This window comes from Emydura macquarii, unplaced genomic scaffold (genome assembly GCF_026122565.2).
Source record: "Emydura macquarii macquarii isolate MOO-44397 ecotype Brisbane River unplaced genomic scaffold, CSIRO-AGI_Emac_v2 contig_1045, whole genome shotgun sequence".
NCBI lineage: Eukaryota > Metazoa > Chordata > Testudines > Chelidae > Emydura > Emydura macquarii.
Window position 1 is genome coordinate 5,740,597 of NW_027131182.1, and position 21,309 is coordinate 5,761,905.

The window sequence follows — 21,309 nt, forward strand, 5'->3', positions numbered from 1 at the left end:
TTGTAGCACAGATATGTATTATAGTTGTTTCTATAGCAACTCTGCTTCACTTAACTACACATTCACGTCTAACAATCCGACTCATCACAGCTACCATGACAAAATTAATAGCTTTGCATCTTTTAACATTAACAAGGCTTCACAGCATCAGACTGGAGAAGTAAAGGTGCCCAGGGAAAGGAGAAACAAGTGGATCCAGGTGGTCTGAGCAGTGGTGGCTCACACTGTGTTTGGACTCCAATCCAATCACCATTCATATGGCATAGGGGAAAGTACATTTTTCTCTTCTGTGTAAGGGGTTGGAAGAGTGGATGGGCAGGGTCATGTTAAGAACATCTAGCCCCGTATCCTGTCTTCCGGCAGTGGCCAATCCCAGGTACTTCATAGGGAATGAATAGAACAGGTAAACATTAAGTGAACCATCCCCTGGCACCCATTCCCAGCTTCTGGCAAACAGAGGTTAGGGACACGTCAGTGAATGGTTTTGCATCCCTGCCCAACCCAGCTAATAGCCAGTGATGGATGTATCCTCCATGAACTTACCTAGTTTTTTTTTTAGAACCCTGTTATAGTCTTGACCTTCACAACATCCCCTGGCAAAGAGTTCCACAAGTTGACCATGTGTGAAGAAATACTTCCTGCTGCCTATTCATTTTATTTGGTGATCCCTGGTTCTTGAGTTATGAGAAGGAGTAAACAGCACTTCCTTATTTACTTTCTCCAAACCAGTCATGACCATATAGACCTCTATCATATCCCCCCTTAGTCATCTCTTTTCCAAGCTGAAAAGTCCATTTTATTAATTGCTCCTTATATGGAAGCTGTTCTATACCCCTAATCAGTTTTGTTGCCCTTTTCTGTACCTTTTCCAATTCCAAAATATATCTTTTCTGAGATGGGGTGACCAGATCTGCACAAAGTATTTAAGGTGTGGGCATACCATGGATTTATATAGAGACACTAAGATATTTTCTGTCTTATTATCTGTCCCTTTCCTAATGATTCCCAACATTCTGTTAGTTTATTTGACTGCTGCTGCATATTGTGTGGGTGTTTTCAGAATACTATCCGCAATGACTCCAAGATTTCTTTCTTGAGTGGTAACAACTAATTTAGACCCCATAATTTTTTTTGTGTATTGTTGGGATTATATTTTCCAATGTTCATTACTTTGCACTTATCATCATTGAATTTCACCTGCCATTTTCTTGCCCAGTCACCCAGTTTTGTGAGATCCCTTTGTAACTCTTTGCAGTCTGCTTTGGACTTAACTATCTTGAGTAGTTTTGTGTCATCTGCAAATTTTGCCACCTCACTCTTTACCCCTTTTTCATATAATTTATGCATATGTTGCACAGACCCCTGCAGGCTGCCAATATTTACCTCTCTCCATTGTGAAAACTGACCATTTATTCCTGTTCTTTGTTTCTGATCTTTTAACAAATTACTGATCCAGGGGAGGACCTTCCCTTTTCTCCCATGACAGCTTGTTGCGATTCTTCAATGGGCCCTGCTACAACGTTTAGCCTGCCACATGTGCTGCCCTTTTGTCATTTGCCATCTCTTGTGTTTTTAATTAAATATGCTATTGCGCTGTGCATTGTGAGGTGTCCCAGATCATTCATGTACAGTAAAGTAGAATGCTAAATTCAAATAGAAGCAAGCAACAGAAGACACCCCCCACCTGAATTCCCAACTTCTGCGATTTGTGGTCCCGTTCTTCTCTGCACCCCTTTTTCTTCCATGTCCTCTGATGGATCTAATTTTGCTGGGCCCTCTGACAGCAAGGATTAAGTTTCATTTAACAATAGGCTGTGTTTAAGATGCTGTTTCTTAGAGGAAGGGCTCCTGGAAATTTTCCCTCTAGGTTTATAGACTGAGGTTCAAATACTTTCTGGATATAGGGCCTCCCTTTTCACCTGTGTGACCCCAAGTTGCTGGGTGGGGAGAAACCATCCTGTAAATTGATTCCCTCTGAAGTCCTGCAACAAAAAGGATTTCTTGTGTGTGTGTGTGTGACAGAGAATCAAATCACTAGTTGTATAAAATAGGGCCCATTAGTCTCAGAAAAGGAGGGCTCCAAACAATTGCTTATGCTTAAAGCTGGCATGGTTTGGATGAACCCAGAGAGGCTTCACAGTCCCACATCTCAAAGGCCCTGTGTTTTAGTCCCAAAGTTACCTGTGTTCCTTACAATTTGGTATCCTCTCACTTCTATCACTGAAAATTATTTACGTCAGAACTAAAGATCCCTGAAACTGAGAAAGCGGTGTGTTTGCTGCTGGCGGGCATCCTACAGTGCTTTAAATTCCCTGCATGAATAATGCAGCTGTCTCTCTCACAATGCACCTGTCCCCACATTTGGGATTGTGCATCTTGAGGGCAACACACGCGAGCCACCGCTCGGCATGAAACATGGGTAATGCCCCACTGGGCGCTAGGTGCCTGGCCCCTCGACTCCACCATCCCAGTCTCATGTCTCCCGCACTCCTTCAGGCCTCGCTGCCCCACTTCCACCTGCCATCACTGCAGTCCCTTAGCCCCGCCAGAATCACCCCCCTGTCTCCTTCCAGCCTCACCCCCTTTCCATCACTCTGGCATCCCCCTGGTCCCTGCAACTAGTCCCATCAGCCCTCCCCCACCCTCGGCTTTGTTCTCCATGGTCCAAAGGGTCTAAAACATCTCCCCCACCCCGTGTCCGTGTTCATCGCGCACGCTGATTGGCTGTCCCTATTGGTCTTATTAGCATCTTCACTAGCTGCTCCCTCAACCCCACCTCCTTGCCGGCAACTTCGGGAGCCGAGTAGAAGAGCGTCATCCAGCGGCCACCTCTCATTGGTTGAGTTGAGTTGTCAGTCAGAATCAACGCCCCGCCCTCTGGAGTGTCCCTCCCAGGTTCTGTTCTGGCTGCTTCATTCCCTGCCCGGGAGCGAGGGGGAAGGAGGTCTGGCTGAGGGGAGCTGCTGGCTGGTGCTGTAACGATAGAGGCAGGTTCAAGTCCTGGGACAGCATCATACAGCGGGCAGGAGGAAGAGGGAGCAGCTCCTGCTCTGGTAACTATTTTCCTTTGTAATATTAAGAGCTTTATTTTTTTTTTAAGTGCCCATTTTGGTTTCCTGATCATTTCCTTCCTGAATTTCTTCCTCCTTTGAAGCCTTGTTCTAGGTCATCCTGTCTGCTCCCTGATGTGTGTGTGGCATGGGCCAGAGCTACAGTGTTTGGTTCAGGCTATGGTCAAGATTATAATTAAATTGAAGCCTGGGCTGATATTATCCAGTATCGCAGTCACAGATTGCTGCACACAGACCAGCCTCATAGGGGGCACTTCTGTTATAATAAACCCTGCTTGTCTCCTTACTCCATTCTCTTATAACAGGGGCATTGCTGCTGCCCGTTCAGGCTATGTTCACACTGATGTAGGATGATGAGGGTTCTGTGTCTCTTGTTACTAAGGATGACTTAATCCCCTGACTCACAAGATGCTTCTGGAGAGCGAATAGATCCTGCAGTTAGATTGCACTGAAAATGATTTCCCCTTTTGGGTGGGTACCATCCACTCCGTTCCTCCTGACCACAAAGGCTTTTTGTTCTTGCTCCACTTCCTGCAAACTACTCCATTTAAATGCTGCTGCTTGAGATGAAACTGTTTGAGTAACTATGAGAGCTCTCTGCAATTTTCTGTACCTCTTGTTGGTATCTGATACTCCCTCTGCTCAGTGAGGAAGGGAGTGTGTATGTCTCAGGTGAGTTCCCTGGATAGGCAACAACTTAATCTTTTTATGAAAGGAAACAAGATGTATGTTGTTTACACAGTAAAATGGATTGGTTATTCATGTTCTTTTCCCCCCAAAAAATATCAAAAGTGAGGATGAAAATGACAAACTAATCAGTTGCAAGACTTTGCTGGTGTTAGTAGAAACCTCTTGAGTCAGGTCAGAGTGAAAAGAAATATTAAACTGCTAAAGCACAGGGCTTATATATTTTTTAAATGTCTGAAGCCCTGCCCCTGAGCTGACAGTTTGTGTGCTGACATTCAGCCTGGAGTGAATTTTTATGGCAGAGCCATAAAGCCCTGAAAGTAAAAGTTCATAATGAGTGGAAATGCTGATGCAGCTTTTGAGTAGGAAATATTAGGCTGGTTGATATTTTTAGAACTAGCTTTTGCAAACCTTGGTTTGACCTGTTGTTGTCTATCTGGTAAAAGAAATGCCAGTGATGATTTGAAATGCCACTGTTGCATTCTTATTAGCTTTCATCTTATTATTACATTGTAAGTTTAGATGCTTGTGTTCTGTATGAGTAGAACTGATAGTCAAGTAATAGCATTCACCTGCAGTCAGTTAAAAGAAACTGTACTGCATTTAATATATGGATGAAACTATAGTAGAAGAACTATTCTTTGTTCCAGAAAAACGTTACCATAAGATTTCTGACAATTGAATATCTGCTTTGTGTGTGGTATGCCCAGCTTTTTAATATATAAGGGCTTTCTACACTCATCATGACTCCTTGGAAATAACATGTTAGTGTAACATAACATAATAGTGTAATATGAGCTGGGTGATACCTGACAAGGAAATAGAAGCTTGTCTCATATAAATCAAGAACATGAGACTGTAGATTGTAAGCTCTTTGGGACAGGGACTGTCTTTTTTGTTCTGTGTTTGTACAATGCTTAGCAAAATGAGGCCTTAGCCTATGCATAGGGCTCTTAAGTTCTAAGATAATACTACTACTAATAAAAGAAAAAGAAAATTGTCATTACATATATAGTATGCTGTGCTTCGGTGGATGTTCATTAAATTCTCTTTTAGATAGCAACAGAGGTTTCCATTTCAGCAGTAACAATGGAACATTTCCAGCTGTTGCATGAGCTGGTATCAAATTTTGAGTGGGTATTTTCAGAGTCTGTTTGTTATTCAGAAGGGAACACTTTTTAAAAAGAAGTATTTGGCTGTTTAGTATGATTGGAATGACTGAGCCTTACTTATACTTTGAATCCTTCCCATGTTGCTGCTATTTAGGCTACATCTAATTTTAGCATGCAACCCAAATAGTTAGGCTCTGTTCTGGGCTTCTCTGCAGAAAAGTATCTTCTCTTCCAAGCATGGGTTTGCAGTGGAGCTGCTACTGGAACAGGTGGGGAATGACCATGGATCCTCTAGTTTTGTCTGGTTCCTCCACCCATCTCTCCAAAACGTCCCTGTCTGTTGCAGTGCTCAGATTCCCCAGGGAATACCCCAGAACATTGTTCTGAAACTTGCTGTCTCTATCCAGTTCCATTTTTGCAGTGAAACCATGCTGGTTCTGCTGAATTCTAAGGCCCTTCACTCTTGGAGGAAGCCTCATGAGCAGTTTAACAATCCACTGTCTTTATGAGAATTCTTCAGACTAGGGCACCGATCCTTCACATGCTTATGCAAGTGCTTAATTTTCCTACCATGAGTCTTCCAATTGAAATCAGTGGAACTACTTGTGGTAGTAGAGTTAAGCACATGCATAAGCCTATGCAGGACTGAGCCGTAAAACAGAACAGCACCTTCTACAAAATAGCACTGCTGATACAAGACAAGGCTGTTTTAGCACCTAGTAAGTTAATTGCATTAAGAACCACAGAGCAGTAACTGCCAGATCAGTTACTCTATTAAAGATTTTTCTCATATTGTGTGGTGAGATAAGAACTTTTATGAGCCTCTCGATATCTCTAGACTAAATGGTGTAGTACTTCTTTCTGTTTGGACTGTGAGAACTCTAGCTTATACCTTATGTCAAAAGTAGTTAAGTCTCCATGTATCCTTCAGTCATTTTTTAAAAATTGAACTGGTTGTATTTCCTGTGCTGAATGTCTCAAACTGTGTAGGTCAGAGGGATGTTCCCCACATAAATACTTTCAATTTTGCTTTTCTTCTCCCTTGTTGCAGACTCAAGACCTGTTATTGGATTCGTTGCACCATGCAATGATAAAGTGAAAAGAGGTCTAACAATTGCTTACAATGGCTGTTTGAAACAGTCACCATCTGCAAATGCATTGTGTAATACCTTCTAAATAGTGCTTTCTTTCATCTGAGAATCTCAAGGCACTTTACAGATGTCATTTAAAATTGTGTTGTAACTCCTGCGAGAGGTACCTAAATATCCCCAATCTGTAGTTGGGGAAACTGAGGCACACAGCGTTGAAATTGACTAGCCCAGTGTCACAGAGTGAATCAGTGATAGAGCATGGAATAGGATCCAGAACACTTGACTCCCAAACATGAACGCTGGGCTCCCTTCCTCATACATACATGTATGTAATTTAAGGCTACCCTGCAATGAAATGGGAATTCCCCCATCTCTTGCTCTCAGCAAAGCACTTTTCTCCAAGTGAAGTAGCCCTGATGGAATCTACTAGGTGGATGGAAGTTTTTTTTTTGGTTTGTTTTTTTTTAAATAGACCTCTAAAGGGAAGGGCATTCAGACCTGGAACTCGCCCAATTTCCTAACTGTAGTCTGCTTTGTGTGTGTGAGTGAGCGAGCGAGCGAGAGAGAGAGAGTGTCATACTTACACTCCAAATCTCCATACCTGTGCTATGGTTCAGGTCTGTACAGATTCACAAAACAATTGCTGCTGATGTATGTGACATAACGCTGGTTGGGCCAAAGGTGGTTGTGTGTAATAAAACATTGTTTTCCTATAGAAACTCAGGAATCTCAGCTTGGCCTGTTCAATCCTTTAAATTGAGAGTTGCACTCTATATTTAAAATAAATGTTTTCTAGTTCCAGTGATTGATAAGCCTGTCCTGTATATTAAAGGGATAATTATGCTCATTTGCTCATCCCAGCACTCTGAAATGTTGTATAGGAAGAAATATTTGAAATATTATTTTTATGATTAGTGAAACTGAGGGATGGCTTCAAAGTCTTGGAACATGAACTACAACTCTGCTGAAGCATATTACTAAGTATTAAAGCTGTAAATCCTGACCCAGATAGCTTCAATGTTAATTGAAATAGACTTTGCTTTAATTGACTCTGTGAACTACATGACTCATTTGGGAATGTAATTGTACCTTTAAAAGTATAATGAATATTTTTCCCTAAAAATAGCTTTTGAAATTTAACTAATCCATAATTGTCCTAACAAAAACATTGGCTTCTAGATAAGTGCACTTGTATAATGCTAATAATTAGTTTGAACTGGCCTGCCTCCTGATAAGATACTCCACTTCAGAAAACAGTCATCCAATATGCTGAAAAATGTAGACTCAGTTAAGCATTGACCCAAAATGTAAGCAATATTATGCCAAAAATTACTGGCTATATTGAATCAAATCTGATTGTATAACACAATTCAGTTTAGGGCTGTTGCTAACTACACTATTAGTTACTGAAAGTGAAAGGAAAAAATGTCTAGTTTTGATTATGCTGACATAGGTTTTAGACAGACTTTTTATTCCTCTTTCAGTTCCCGTGTTCTCTCTTCTTATCCCTGTGCACAACTCCACTTCTGCTTACATCTCTGTTTTCATTTCTTTCTAAACTTCCTTTTATATATTTTTCCCCACAATTGACTTTTCTCCTCCTCCTGGTTTTCTTATGTACCAAAACATCACCCCCTCAAGTCAGATCCCTTTTTTAAAAACTCACTCTTCTACAAAACTTTCCAGCACCAACCTACAAACTATCTAAAAGATATTAGCACTGCCTTGTGATTGTTCTTCATCTGAACAGCTGTTGTGCTGCAAATCCAAATTGTAATTTTATAGAGGCCCAATCCTGCAGTTGGCACAGTTGGAGTGTATGCCCACATGGGCCTGTTTGTTTTAACAAACTCCTTTATAGAGAAGTAAATAATGATGGTTCTCATTTATATTTTTTAAATCTTGAGGTTTAATTTTGCCTTTGAATATATCTGCAACTCCCATTGAAGTCGAAGAGTTTTGTGGGACAATATTTAGGCCTTTGATTTTAAAATGCAAAGTTCCATGTGAGTTGTAAAGGATGAAGTGAATTGAAGAGAATAGAGCAAGGGAGCTCAGTTCATGGGAATGAGAAGAGAGATGGGATGAAAAAGAAATGAATAAGTAATAGGCCTGAGGGAGGAGAGTTCAGGACAAAAAAGTGTCCAGTCAGATTTTACTGGGATATACAGTACTTGGAATTAAATCTCCTTCATTCAAAAGAGGGAAGGGAGTACTCTTTTGTTCACAAGTGTTCATTCATTGCAGTGAGGTAATTGAATTCAATTACAGCAAAGAGTTTGGGTGTTTTGTTTGGCTTAATTTTACTTCCTTGTTTAAGATATTTAATATTTACAAATTGAAACCAGCATCAGACAGTGCTGATGGGATGTGTATAAAGTGTTACTTTTGCATTGCAATGTTGAATCATTTTTAGCTTCCTACGTAGAGAGCATTGATTTGAAAATTGTATAATAATGGCAAACAAGTGGCCAGAATTTAAACTGTACTCAAAATTAAATTTGCCATGCACAAACGATGACCATTTTGTAGCATGAATTTAATTTTGTTTTATCGGATCCTGTTCTCTATCAAGTTATTTTTGTCAGCACTGTTGATTAATTCTGACATGCCAGCTGAGTTTTGTCCACCACCACCTAGTTTCATGTGGAGCTACTCTATTAAAAGCAACATTTGTTTTTAATGATAACAAAACTTCCATTATTTCTGTCTGCAAACATTAAACTTTACAATAAACCCACTGCACATATGTGCTTCAAATCAAACTTTCTTAAAGGCATGTACATGTAAACAGAGGAGCAGTGATTGAGAAACAGAATATAGCTGCTGTGTATATGGGCATCGCTTTCCGTTATAACTTGCAGTGGGCGGTGCAGAAATGAAAATATTGTGAAAGGGCAGGAAGGGAGATAATTTTCCTAGGCATTTTGTTAGCTACTTTTGAACATTTTTCAAGGAAATTGTTATCATCAGATTATTCTTTATGGTACCTCCTTCCATCATATAGTGTTTAACAGCTGATTAGATAATTTAAAAGACATTATAACTGCTGCTACAAATATTGAAGTTATGTTTGATTAAGATAGTGTCATTCCCTAATGTAATTTGTGATCCATCTGTAAGCAATTTTAAAAAAATCAAACCAGGTAGCATTTTGCTATTCAAAACCTGCTTACACTCCTTTTGATAGTCTACATTTGTTTAGGATTTGAGCATGTAGGTAGGTCAGGGAATCATGGAGTTCCAGTAATACTAGGTAGGAGCTCCCTTTGCAACCTATTATTCAGTTTTGATCTTGGGAGCATATTATTGCTAGCTTAAACAATTGCGTATGCTGTATGATGGCACATGGGAAAGCTAACCCAGCTCTATATTTGATTGGGAAAGCCTGGCTTTGATGTAATACCGGAGCAAAGCATTAAAATATAACAAAAATCTGCTACCTATTAGTCTGGTACTGTGAAGTTCTGATGATTATTAACACAGCATCCTTCATCTGTTGTCTTTTTAGACAGTAAAACTCTTTAGACTGTATCTTTGTGTGTATTTGTACAGTTCCTAGCACAATGGGGCCACAAACCTATTTTGGGCCGCTGGGGCTGCAATTATTATTCAACATTTATATTATGGTGGCACTGAGAGGCCTATAATTGTCCTAGGTGCTGTACAAACATGTGTAAATGGTAATCCCTGCCCCAAAGATCTTACAGTCTAACCACAGTCCAAATAATAATAATTGAACCTAGTGGGATCTGAGGACATTCAGCATTTCACAGGATTAGGCTCTAGGTAACACTAATAGGATCTTTCAAAGAGGCTCTGGAAAATTATACCCAGCAGTTATCTCAGTAGCGCTCCATTTTTTTAGGACTGAGATAAAAGAATCTAGAGGTGGAAGAGCTCTGTTAGTTTATCTTCTTTATTCCCTATTTTACATATATTAGTTTTTCTCTTATCTAGTTGTAAATGTGCTAAGTAACAGGGTTTCCTTTACTTCCCTTAGGAGACTATTACACCGGTTTTTCTGTGCAGGAAGAATATTTCTCCCTCTGGAAGCTTTTCCTGACATTCAGCCTACATTCTCCTTTCTCTGTACTATCCTACATAATGCTCTCCTCCTTGGTGTTAACGCTGGTGGCAGGCTCATTGGTCAATGCTAGCCAGTAGCTATTTTCTATTCTCAGTATAGGCTGCAAATATCAGGTAATTCTTGGCACATGCTGACTGAATACTGTCCCTGTACAATGATAAATGTACGAGTTTTCCAGTGTTCTGTCCACTTGGGATATGTCTACCGAGACCTAGGCTCTGACTCAGATTTGAGCCCAAGCACCACTTCTGTCCACACACAAATCAGTCTGACTTACGTCAGCAAACTCTTTGGGCTTGGTCTTAGGACCCTGGTCTTTGACCCTGGCTCAAAGCCTGACTCCCATTGAGTCTTAGGTCCAAGCCCTGTTATTTTGCAATGTGCCTGCAGCTCAAGCCACAGACCCAAGGCAGAAGGTCAATGTAGTACAGTATGGGCACGTTAGCACGGCTTTGAGGCTCGACTCCAGCAATTGTAAACCCAGGTTTATAATGTAGTGTGGGCTTGGAAACACCGAGCTTGGGTCCCGCAGACCATCCCACAGACTCACAGGCTTACAGTGCAATGTAGACATACCCTCTCTCTCTCTTCTACAGAGATACTCTCCACTTTCTTCTTACTGGCTGCCACAAAATAGTATTAGTTATAAGCCTAGGTCTCCCCAGTCTAGCACTATCTGATGTGTGTCTGTTTCTCCCTCTCATGTTAGCAGACATAAAAATGTGTACATGTGTTTAACTATTTTTATATCTGATTTTTTTTTATCACCCTTTTCTTAGGTGAACTATAAGAAATGCTCTCCCGGTTACGAGTAGTTGCCACTCCCTGTGCACTGGCATGTCGCACCGTACACACAAAAGAAAAAGGCAAGCCGCTGATGTTAAACCCAAGAACAAACAAGGTTAGTAGTATACTTTTATCAAATATCTTATCTCCAGTTAGTAACAGTTTTGTGGACCTTGTTCTGGAATTAAAAATTATACTGATGTGAGGTCAGGGACTTGTTCTGTTCAGTGCTGGATCAGTGCCAAAAAAGATATACAAGACTGAGGATCCAGTGGTGATTTCAAGTTTAATGTCTCAGATCTATGATATCAGGGCTAGAAACAAAGGCTTTCTGTCATCACCACTCCTGCAAATCCCTGATTTCCAATGGCATAATAACATATTCATTTATATTTCCTCCCCCATCATTAATTAAAAATCCCACCTTTCTGATTACCGTCTTGCTTTTGTCTAGTTTAATCCCTGCTTGGTTTTAGTAGCCACTATTTCAAGAAACACTGAACTCAAGACCAATATTTTATATCAGTGATAGTAGCTTTGAATCCCGCCTTTCAAGGGGTAGGAAGGACAAGGACAAGTACAGAGTCCTGCACTTAGGATGGAAGAATCCCATGCACAGCTACAGACTGGGGACCGATGAGCTAGGCAGCAGTTCTGCAGAAAAGGACCTGGGTGTAACAGTGGATAAGAAGCTGGATATGAGTCAGCAGTGTGCCCTGGTTGCCAAGAAGGCTAATAGCATATTGGGCTGCATTAGTAGGAGCATTGCCAGCAGATCACGGGAAGTGATTATTCCCCTCTATTCGGCATTGGTGAGGCCGCATTTGGAGTATTGTGTCCAGTTTTGGGTCCCCCACTACAAAAAGGATGTGGACAAGTTGGAGAGAGTCCAGCAGAGGGCAACAAAAATGATTAGGGGGCTGGAGCACAAGACTTATGAGGAGAGGCTGAAGGAACTAGGCTTGTTCAGTCTACAGACGAGAATGAGGGGGGATTTGATAGCAGCCTTTAACTACCTGAAAGGGGGTTTCAGGGAGGATGGAGCTAGGCTGTTCTCAGTGGTGGCAGATGACTGAACAAGGAACAACGGTCTCAAGTTGCAGGGGGGGGAGGTCTAGGTTGGACATTAGGAAAAAGTTTTTCACTAGGAGGGTGGTGAGGCACTGGAATAGGTTAGCTAGGGAGGTGGTGGAATCTCCATCTTTAGAGGTTTTTAAGGTGCGGCTTGACAAAGCCCTGGCTGGGATTATTTAGCTGAGGTTAGTTCTGCTTTGAGCAGGGGGTTGGACTAGATGACCTCCTGAGGTCACTTCCAACTCTATGATTCTGTGATAATTGTAGACTGTCTTGCTGTATTGGAGATGAGACCAATGACTGGGGTGGTGTGAGGAAAAATTGCACTGCAGCACCTGATTAATGGATAAATAACAGACTCAGTATCCATTGCTGTGAAACTGCTGAAATTGTTATCTCATTGTCTGACCTTTTGTTGGCAGGTCTGGTTGTGTTGCAGTCTTTCACTTATTTTACTTAATATTTTGTCTCCCTTAACATGTGGGACTTGGGAATTGGGACCATAGTAATGTGGACTAAATGTCATATTAAAAGTTGTATGATGCCAATTGATGTCATTACGGACATTTGCGGACCCATATCCCAACCCCCCCTACCTTTTGTTACCATTAAACTTCCCACCCCAGAGCTCCCGTACCAGCTTGACTGCTTAGCAAACCCAAGAAGTTATTTGCTCTGACCTTTTCCTGCATGAACTGGTTCCCACAGGTACCAAATGCATAAATTAACTGAATTTGTTTGTTTCAAGTCCAGCTTTCGAGTTCTATTGTCAGAGCAGCCCAGGAAAGGTCAAGAGCTGTATTGGTAATAGCTGTGTCACATCAGCCAAACAATAGCAGAACATACTGTAACTGCACAAATATATCCTTACATTCTTCCATGGTGTTTGATTTCGCAGAACTGCTCTATGATAAGGACTCAAAATTACAATTAATTAACTTAAAGGTCTTTTGTTATGACAGAGTTAACTGCTATGCAAAAATTACTCTAAGCTTATTTGCTCCTTGGAATATAGTTAACCAAATACATTTGTTTATGGTAGGCAACTATAAATGTTGTTGTTTACTATTTATATTGGACCAGTCATGGACCAGGACCTCCTTATGTTAGGCAATGTGCAAAGGCAGAACAAAACGGTGGTCCCTGCCCCAAAGAGCTAAGTATAAGTGAAGAGGCAACAGATGGATACAGAATGAGAGATTGAAGAGGACAAGGAAACGATGATAAGAAGGAAAATAATTGTTTAGCAGGGGGTTAGATTATTCCTGAGATCAAAAACATACTTAGGTCTATAATACTTAAAGATTGCCTCAGTTGTGTTGAGGATTTATTATCCATTCTTGAGGGGATCAAAATGTAAAGAGGCGATAAACTGTTTAATCTGCAACTAGTTCTCATTAGTTATTTAAGAAGGTGTTGGACATGACAAAAACATGTAGGTAGGCTTCAACTTACAGTTCATTTACCTTAGTGCAGTCATCCACCTCAAAGTTGCTGAATTTTTTGTTGGCCAGATGCCTTGTTTCAGGGGAAAATAAAACCAACCAAGATGATTCAATTAGAAGAGCAGCAGTTTAAAAAAAACCCCTCCAAGTGAGTATTTTAGTGACAGTATACAGTCAAGATGAAATGGTAGTCGAACAGTTACAATCCATCATGCTAGTGACTTCAGCTTTGCAATTTTCAGCTTTGTCAAATCAGCGTGTGCTTGGAAATAAGTCTGAAAGGATTTGGATGGCTCAGGTGATCAGTGCTGGTATGCAGAGACTTTAGCATCTTAGTGACTGGTTCATATTCAGCCTAGATCATTAATAAGTGGGAGTTACCACTGGCTGTCTTATGGCTGTTTGGTGGCCTTTGTGAAGTAGATGTGTGATTTCTGCCTAGTTCCAAGCAAACAGATATTTAACAATAACAGTTGGCATCCTTGCAGTGCAAGTCTCATCAGAGAGGTTAAGCATTGGGCACAGAGACCAAATTACCTCGTAGCGTCACGTCAGGATGTGAGGCACATAGATGGAAAATTCTGGGAAGCTTACACTGGTGTTTTATATCTTCTGTGACATCAGTGTTGTCAATCCAGCACCTTCCACAAGCACTAAATTAAGTTAAAAATATGGGGAAAGGAAGGAAATCACAATGTATTTCCTGTGCTGTGTTTATGCGACCAGTCAACTTTGACTATAAACGTTATGTGAGACATAATATAAACATTTCATTCATGTAGTGAACCTTGTTAATTTTCACTGATGACTGGAGACGTGTTGTGGAACAGTGAACTTTGTGAATTAGCAAGTAAGCAACCAAGCATGATTAAAACAAATAATACCCAGCTCTTCTATAGCTCTTCACATCAGTAGATCTCAAAACGCTTCATAATCTTTAATGTATTTATCCTTACAATACGCCTGTAAGGTAGAGAAGTGCTATTACTTGCATTTTATAGATGGGGAACTGAGGAACAGATCACACACAAAACACAAAAATACACCATCCATTGCAAAATGTACTTTATTCATATATTTTGACAAGTGTGGCTGAGCTTTATTTTTGTTTTTAATGAGATCTCTTTACAATGTACTAATGTGCTGTAAAATATTTTATGGAAGTGATATAATATTAAAATGAGAGCTCACTATTGTATTCTGCTATTCAATCTAAAGGGGGCTTTTATTTTTTTGAAGAAATACAAGGCTTGGAAAAAGAGAGTTAAAAAAGCTCTGGCGTATCCTGTATTTACATATCATCAGGAACTTTGAATGATTTGTAATTAAGAATCATCAGTTATACTAGCTTTGCAAAATGGTCATGAGCATTTATCAGCTCTGGTACAAAATGTATTCACCCAACCCCTACCACTGGTAATAATTTTAAAAGCCATTGATATATTCTCACATATCAGTTTTCTCCATTTTTCCCCTCAAAAAATGCCAAGCCTTCTTACCTAATGGTATGAGAATAATCAGACTTGCAGAATTCTGCTCACCTGGTCACCTTCATGTTAGCGAATGAGTTCAATGTTATAAATCAGATTTTTGGAGCACCATTTGATTAGTGTAGTAGTTGTCAACCAGGAGGGCCAGAGTAAGAACAGGTAGGTCTCTGTGCCAAAGAGTTTTTGGGTTGAAAGCACAGTACAGAATGCAGAGAAATGCCTGTGGCTTCACTAGAAGGGTGTCAGCAAGAGAACCAAGTGCCATTTTGATTCTGAAGCAGGATGTGGTCTTTGTTGTAATGACAGGTAGAAGCGCAGTTAATATTTGCCGACTACTATTTAGATTGTGGTACCCCCTTCCCTTCTTCTCCCCCCCCACTGTGCTGGGTGATTTCCAGTACACAGGAAGAGATGGTCCCTGCTCTGAGGGTACAGTCTAAAAAGGGACACCTCTCCTTCTTGCATCTCTGAATTGGAAAGAGGATTAGGACTCTAATCTAGGTGAAAGTCAGGGCAGAGGGTAATGGAGAAGAACACCTGGAGCTGGAGAAGAGAAGAGAGGCTGGGGTCAATTAAAGAAAGTGACCCTTAGGGGCCTAGTGCTGCGACGTTCTAAGAGGTGCTTAGGCCTCTCAAGTCATTGTGAACCGAGGGTGATCATCAGCTCTGAGGAGGCGAGCAGCATGCTGCCAGATTGGGAAGGAGGAGAGGGTGAGATTAGGAAAGGAAGGGGAAAGGGTAGTCAAAAAGCATACTATATGAGAGAAAACAAGTGATGGCAGGTCCCTGGAGGATCTTGATAGTGCTGTCCTATCCTAATTTTGGGGGGTTGGGGAAGGGGAGAAGGAGTGAATAGAGTGGACATAGCTAAAGTGTTGTGGTGTTGGCTTCAGGGACTGACTAGTAATTAAGATGTATATCTGAATGTGAAGACTTGGTTTGTCCAGATATATAGTGTGGAAAACTTTAGTGCCATTTAAAAAAAATTCCAACGTGTTAACACCGCAGTGACTCAGGCAACACTGAACCTCTAGGATGTCTATGGACTGGAGGGGAAAAGTGAATGTCACATAAACAAAGGTGGGTAACTATTAATAAAATATATCAAACAAGCCCTGAGCTTTTTGTATTAAGGAACCAGAAGACTTGTGGTCACTGGTTCATTTACACAGGGAAATGAAGAGAATGTCATGCCTAAGTATTTATGGTCTCAGTGGTTATTAAGTAAATCTTTAAGGGACCCACCCAAGAACTTTGACAGAGATAATGTTGTTTTCATTGGTGGGATACTTCCGTATGGTTATGGATAAAATGTTAGCTTGGACTACCAAGGCACTACTAAAGGTACTCGAGGGTTACAGTGTATTTTAAAAATTGGATAGACGTAATTGATCTATATTTTATATACGTTCTGAAGTGATAAGTTGTTTTTTTATTCCTTGACATCAAGAATCTTCATGTTGCTTTTGCTTTTGTAGTGCCTAAAATATGGTGAAAATATTGTTACTGTTTACCAGTTGTTAATTTCAGATTCCGCACCTTTTTCATTGACGATAAATGTGGAGTTTGAGGGATGGTCATGTAAGAGGGCATGAACTGCCGCACAGTAATTAATTATGAGGACAGTTCAGAAAAACAGGAGTTATCTGACATCTATGCTGGCACATTTCATTTTCACATAACTTTCCAGGATACATTTACCTCTGTGGAGTGCCTTAAAAGTACGACATAGGAAGTACAAAGAAAAAATTCTGAATTTAGTTTAAAAAACAAACAAACAAACAAAACGATGACTAGTCAAAGTGAACAATTCACAAGTAAACTAGAGGCTGAAATTTGTTTGCGTAAAATATTTGAATACTTGAGAATCACTAGTACATTTGCCGAAATCAGCATCCGTTTGCAAATGACTCTCAAACTGAAAAAGGGTTAAATTCATTAGATAATTTACTATCAATAAATCTACCAGCCTGAAGGTTAAGTCCTACCAAACAACAACCACCAGCCATCTATACTGCTGGTTAGATACTTAAAATTTACTGGTAAGGATTTTCTCAACAAAATATCAAGAAGTAAAATATTTGAGGACTCATAGACATTTGTATACATCTGAGATTAGTACAACTGAGGATATTTTGGGATCTTTTTATTATTATTTTTTTTACCCTTCAGAAACTTAATCTATTACAACTGATAGAGGAGGCTAAAGCTTTTTTTGTAGTAGGAGATTACAATTGAAAAGACTGAGATAATTTTTATCCTTAACTAAAAGGAAGGTTTCAGGTTGAGATGCTATCCCAACAGAGGTCTGAGAGCACTGCAGATAACTTTTTTGGCTGGATAGGTTATCAGAAGTGTGTAGAGAAATGTTCCAAACAGGAATATTCAAAAGGAACATTTCAAGAAGCAAATATCACTTGAGTCTAGTATATCTGCAAAGGAATCTCCATCTGGATGTAATCCAGTTTTAAAGGAGAAATGTGCTGTGGAGTAGGATGTATGTGCTGCTGATTAAAGCACAGGACTGGAAGTTAGGAGGCCTAGGTTCAGTGTCTGTTTGTGCCACTGTTTTAAATGATTTGCCCAAGAACACAACTACTTCTCTGTGCCTTAGTTTCCCCCACTGTAGAGTGGGGATAGGAATTCCTTCTTCCCAGAGTAGTGAGGTTTAATTCATTAATATTTGGGAGGTGCTTAGAAACTGTAATGATGTGCATCATAAAAATGTGGATAGTCATAAATATAGATACATTTACATTTTAAACAAAACAACTACTTTAGCTGAAAAAAAATTAAATAAATAATACAATAAACTAACTTTTTTCCCTTTTGTTTTCAGGGCATGGCCTTTACATTACAGGAAAGACAAATGCTTGGGCTCCAAGGGCTTTTACCTCCTAAAATAGAGACACAAGACATTCAGGCCCTACGCTTCCATAAGAATTTAGCAAAAATGAGTGACTCCTTGGAAAAGTAAGAATTAATCAGTATTTTCCTTACCTATGTGTAGTGCAAACTTAAGAAAATCTGAGAGAATCTATTTTATTATAATATCAAGGCAGATCTTTTGCATCCAGAGGGTTTTATAACTGGCAGATTTCTTTTTTAAAATTAATACAAACTGTATTTATGACTCAGACTTCTGCAACTATGTAGGTTTTGTGTTGATTTAAAGGAGGACATTTGTGTTACTCCATACTTATGATGTGAAAAAGAACATACATAAATTAAAGGTCCAGTCTTGCAGTATTTTCTCAGGCAAAACTTCTGTCAACTTCAGTAAGAGTTTTATCTGAGTTAGGACTGCAGGATCAGGCCCTAGCATTATAGCATCTTGTTGGAAACATTACTGTTCTGTTTCTGGCAGCCTTTCTGTTATGTGTTAGAAATTTATGTTATGGATGAGTTGGGTGGCAGATTCTCAGAACCTAGATGTATAATTTTTCAGATTTTTGTAGAGATTTTCAGAAAAATGTGGGGAAAGAACATCAATTTAGGACTTAAAAATCAGACAGGAACAGTGATAAAGGGTTTAATTTTATGTGTATTAACTTACGTCTAGAGGGAAATGAAAGACGTTTTAACATTTCACAGGCACTTCATGATTAATCCTTTCGTGTGTTTTCTTATTTTGAACTCTCAGGATAGAAAATACTTTTTTTAAAAGGATGCTCCAGTTGGCTGCAATAGCTTGACGTTTTTATCAAATTACAGTTGATTTATGTTATGTTATGTCCTAAAGCCAGTGAAAAACTAGAATGATTTGGAGTTTATCACTGATTTATATTAGGACCACATCAACATTTCTACTGCAGTCCAGTGATGACAGAACAAGGTAACTTGAATCAGCATTACACAGCCTGTTGGAATGGAATAATGAAATCGTTTCCATTATGAATGCTTCTGGGACTGTTCTAATATAAACCAATGGCCCAAAATGAATCCTTACTGAATCTCTTTTGAATCTGAATTGTAAGAGAGGAAACAAAGGTTCAAGAGTTTATTTTTTAATATTTAAGATCTGTGGTGTTTGCAGAATTCAAATCCCTAATTAACAACTGCATTAATTTTATATTTTTGCATTACAACTTCCATTTTGACATCAGAAAGCTATAGAAAGATATCTGGGGGATGCTCTTTTGTTTCTATTCTAAACTAGGAACATTCCCATTAATATCTTAAATCCAGAAGGTATTTTCAGTCATCATATTAGAAAAAATGAAATGTTTCTTTTGCTCAATTAAATGTCAGTCCACTCATTTGTTTATCAGAGGACACAGATGAGATTCTGCTTAGTGTTCAAAACTTCTCAGTGTGAGAACTTTTCATTTAAAAAAGAACAAGGTTAGGAAATGCTAACGTTAAGAACCTCAAGAAAATTAATCAACCTTTAAACTGCAAATCAGTTGTGGCAACGGAGAGGGAGAGGTGGAGGTGGAGATGATCTCCTGTCATAGTGTACATGCATCAGTTGGTTTGTTACCATACACAGTACAGTATATCCAGTATTTGTACTTAGATTTTATGGTTGCTTATGTCTATATTCTCCATCTTGCATCAGTTTCTCAGGGCCAGGGTTGAGTTGGGGAAGGAAATACATGAAATACAAAAACCTAAAGCAAATTGGTTAGTGCCGTGACATTTCACACTGTGTGTTTCTAAATAAATGGATGCAAATCATTTTAACCTAATTCTTCTTTTGCTTTGTTTTCCTGTTTGATTACAGGTATATCTACATAATGGGAATCCAAGAGAGAAATGAGAAGTTATTTTACAGAATATTACAAGATGATATTGAGAGATTAATGCCAATAGTATATACACCGACAGTAGGTCTAGCCTGTTCCCAGTATGGACATATCTTTAGGAGACCAAAGTAAGGACAATAATTTTATTTTTGAAATAAGTGCCAGTAATTTTCTTAAGTATGGTTTTTATTTATACTGTAATTCAGAATTTATACGGAACACTTTCACTTGCAGATTTTGGCTAAATCCTTGGCTGTGGATAAGGAGTGCACAGCACAGTTCAGCAAAGATAGCATAAAGCTCACCTTTCCACTCCTCTGATCCTGGGCCAGATATTTGTTAGGCTGTGCCAGTCTCCCAGTGTAACTTAGAGCAACCTAAAAACAGCTCTGAGTTTTGCCAGCTTCCCGTGGCTGATATGGCAGCCAGCGATCAGTGGGGCATAAAGAAGCTCTGGCCATACACCTACAGGCACCAGTTCTATACTGATCCGTCATCCCTGTGGGGGATGGGATGGTCCTGCCATTTCTACCGACACTTGCTTTAGGGCCGCCCTGCCCTGTTTGTGCGACTCAGACTGACTCATGAGAGTACAGAATCCGGGTCTTGTTGTGAACAACTTTATTACTCTACATTTATCTTTTTAATCTAGTGTGGTATCTTAGTTGTATAGATTTAATTGTAATTGTAATTCATTGTCTCTTTAATATTCTTTTGTTTAAACAATTGCAAAACTTATAATGAATGAGCATCAAAAATGTAGTCTTTAAAACCTTTTTTTGCCAAGCAGAGTGGAAGTTTTAATTATCAAGTATAAAAATATTTCTCTTTTGATTTTGTTTCAGAGGATTATTTATTTCTATCTCAGACAGAGGTCATATTAGGTCAATTGTGGACAACTGGCCAGAAACTGATGTTAAGGTATACTGCCACAACAGTCCTTTTCCTAATTGTCTTTTCTTTTTTGAATCCCAGCTCATCTTTTGAAAAAGGGGATAGTTTTATTGAGAGACCTGGTGATGCTAAATAATGCATGCATGGCAATTGTACGATAATGACAGCAAATAGAGTTTATAAGAGTACTGCACATCCATATGTGTGGGGTTGTTCTCTAAATCCAAGCTTATAGTTCAAGACCTACAGCGTGAAAGCTGCAGATCTATGCAGCTATGTTCTCTATGCTAGTTGTGATCATCACCGTATAGAATCAAATTTACAAAACACTTTTTTCTTAACAGTTCCATTTGAATCGGGTTTTGTTTCTTAACATGCCTGTGTTTCTGCTGCATCAGTTCCCCTTCCCCCTCACAACCCGCAGTGGCTGCCACCCTCAGGGGCCTCTGCCACCCCAGTGCACATGGCTAAAGCCGAAGAAGTCACAGAGGACTCTTAAAGTCACAGAATCCGTGACTGCTGTGATGAAATCATATCCTTTAAAATGATGGTACTTAAAAACTTGTCAGCTGCCTTTGATAATTAAGTACTTATTTGCAGCTAGATAGGTGATTCCTATAGTGACTGTAGGCAATTACAGGAGAACTCTGCAGATACTGAGGTAACTTTGTCTATTTCCTTGGATAAAATTCCCAAGTGCTTAAGTGTTGCCACTACAGATAATATTCTTTGCAAGCTATTCTTAATTTGTTTTAATGGTTAATTTTGCCATGAAAAGTTTGTGCAGTATTGCTTTATCCTTTGGCCAGGATTACCAAAGT

At 39.5% G+C, this 21,309-nt stretch overlaps 1 protein-coding gene across 1 annotated transcript in view; it reads left to right on the forward strand.

Annotated features, from left to right (window-relative positions):
- Positions 1-2,933: 2,933 nt before the first annotated feature.
- The window catches only part of ME2 (malic enzyme 2), a 41,688-nt gene continuing 23,312 nt past the window's right edge, over positions 2,934-21,309 (forward strand). The window contains exons 1-5 of the mRNA XM_067545405.1: positions 2,934-3,053; positions 10,831-10,952; positions 17,686-17,819; positions 19,573-19,722; positions 20,440-20,515. Coding sequence (XP_067401506.1) covers positions 10,845-10,952; positions 17,686-17,819; positions 19,573-19,722; positions 20,440-20,515 — 468 coding nt within the window. The 5' untranslated portion in view covers positions 2,934-3,053; positions 10,831-10,844. The remainder of the gene's footprint in view (positions 3,054-10,830; positions 10,953-17,685; positions 17,820-19,572; positions 19,723-20,439; positions 20,516-21,309) is intronic.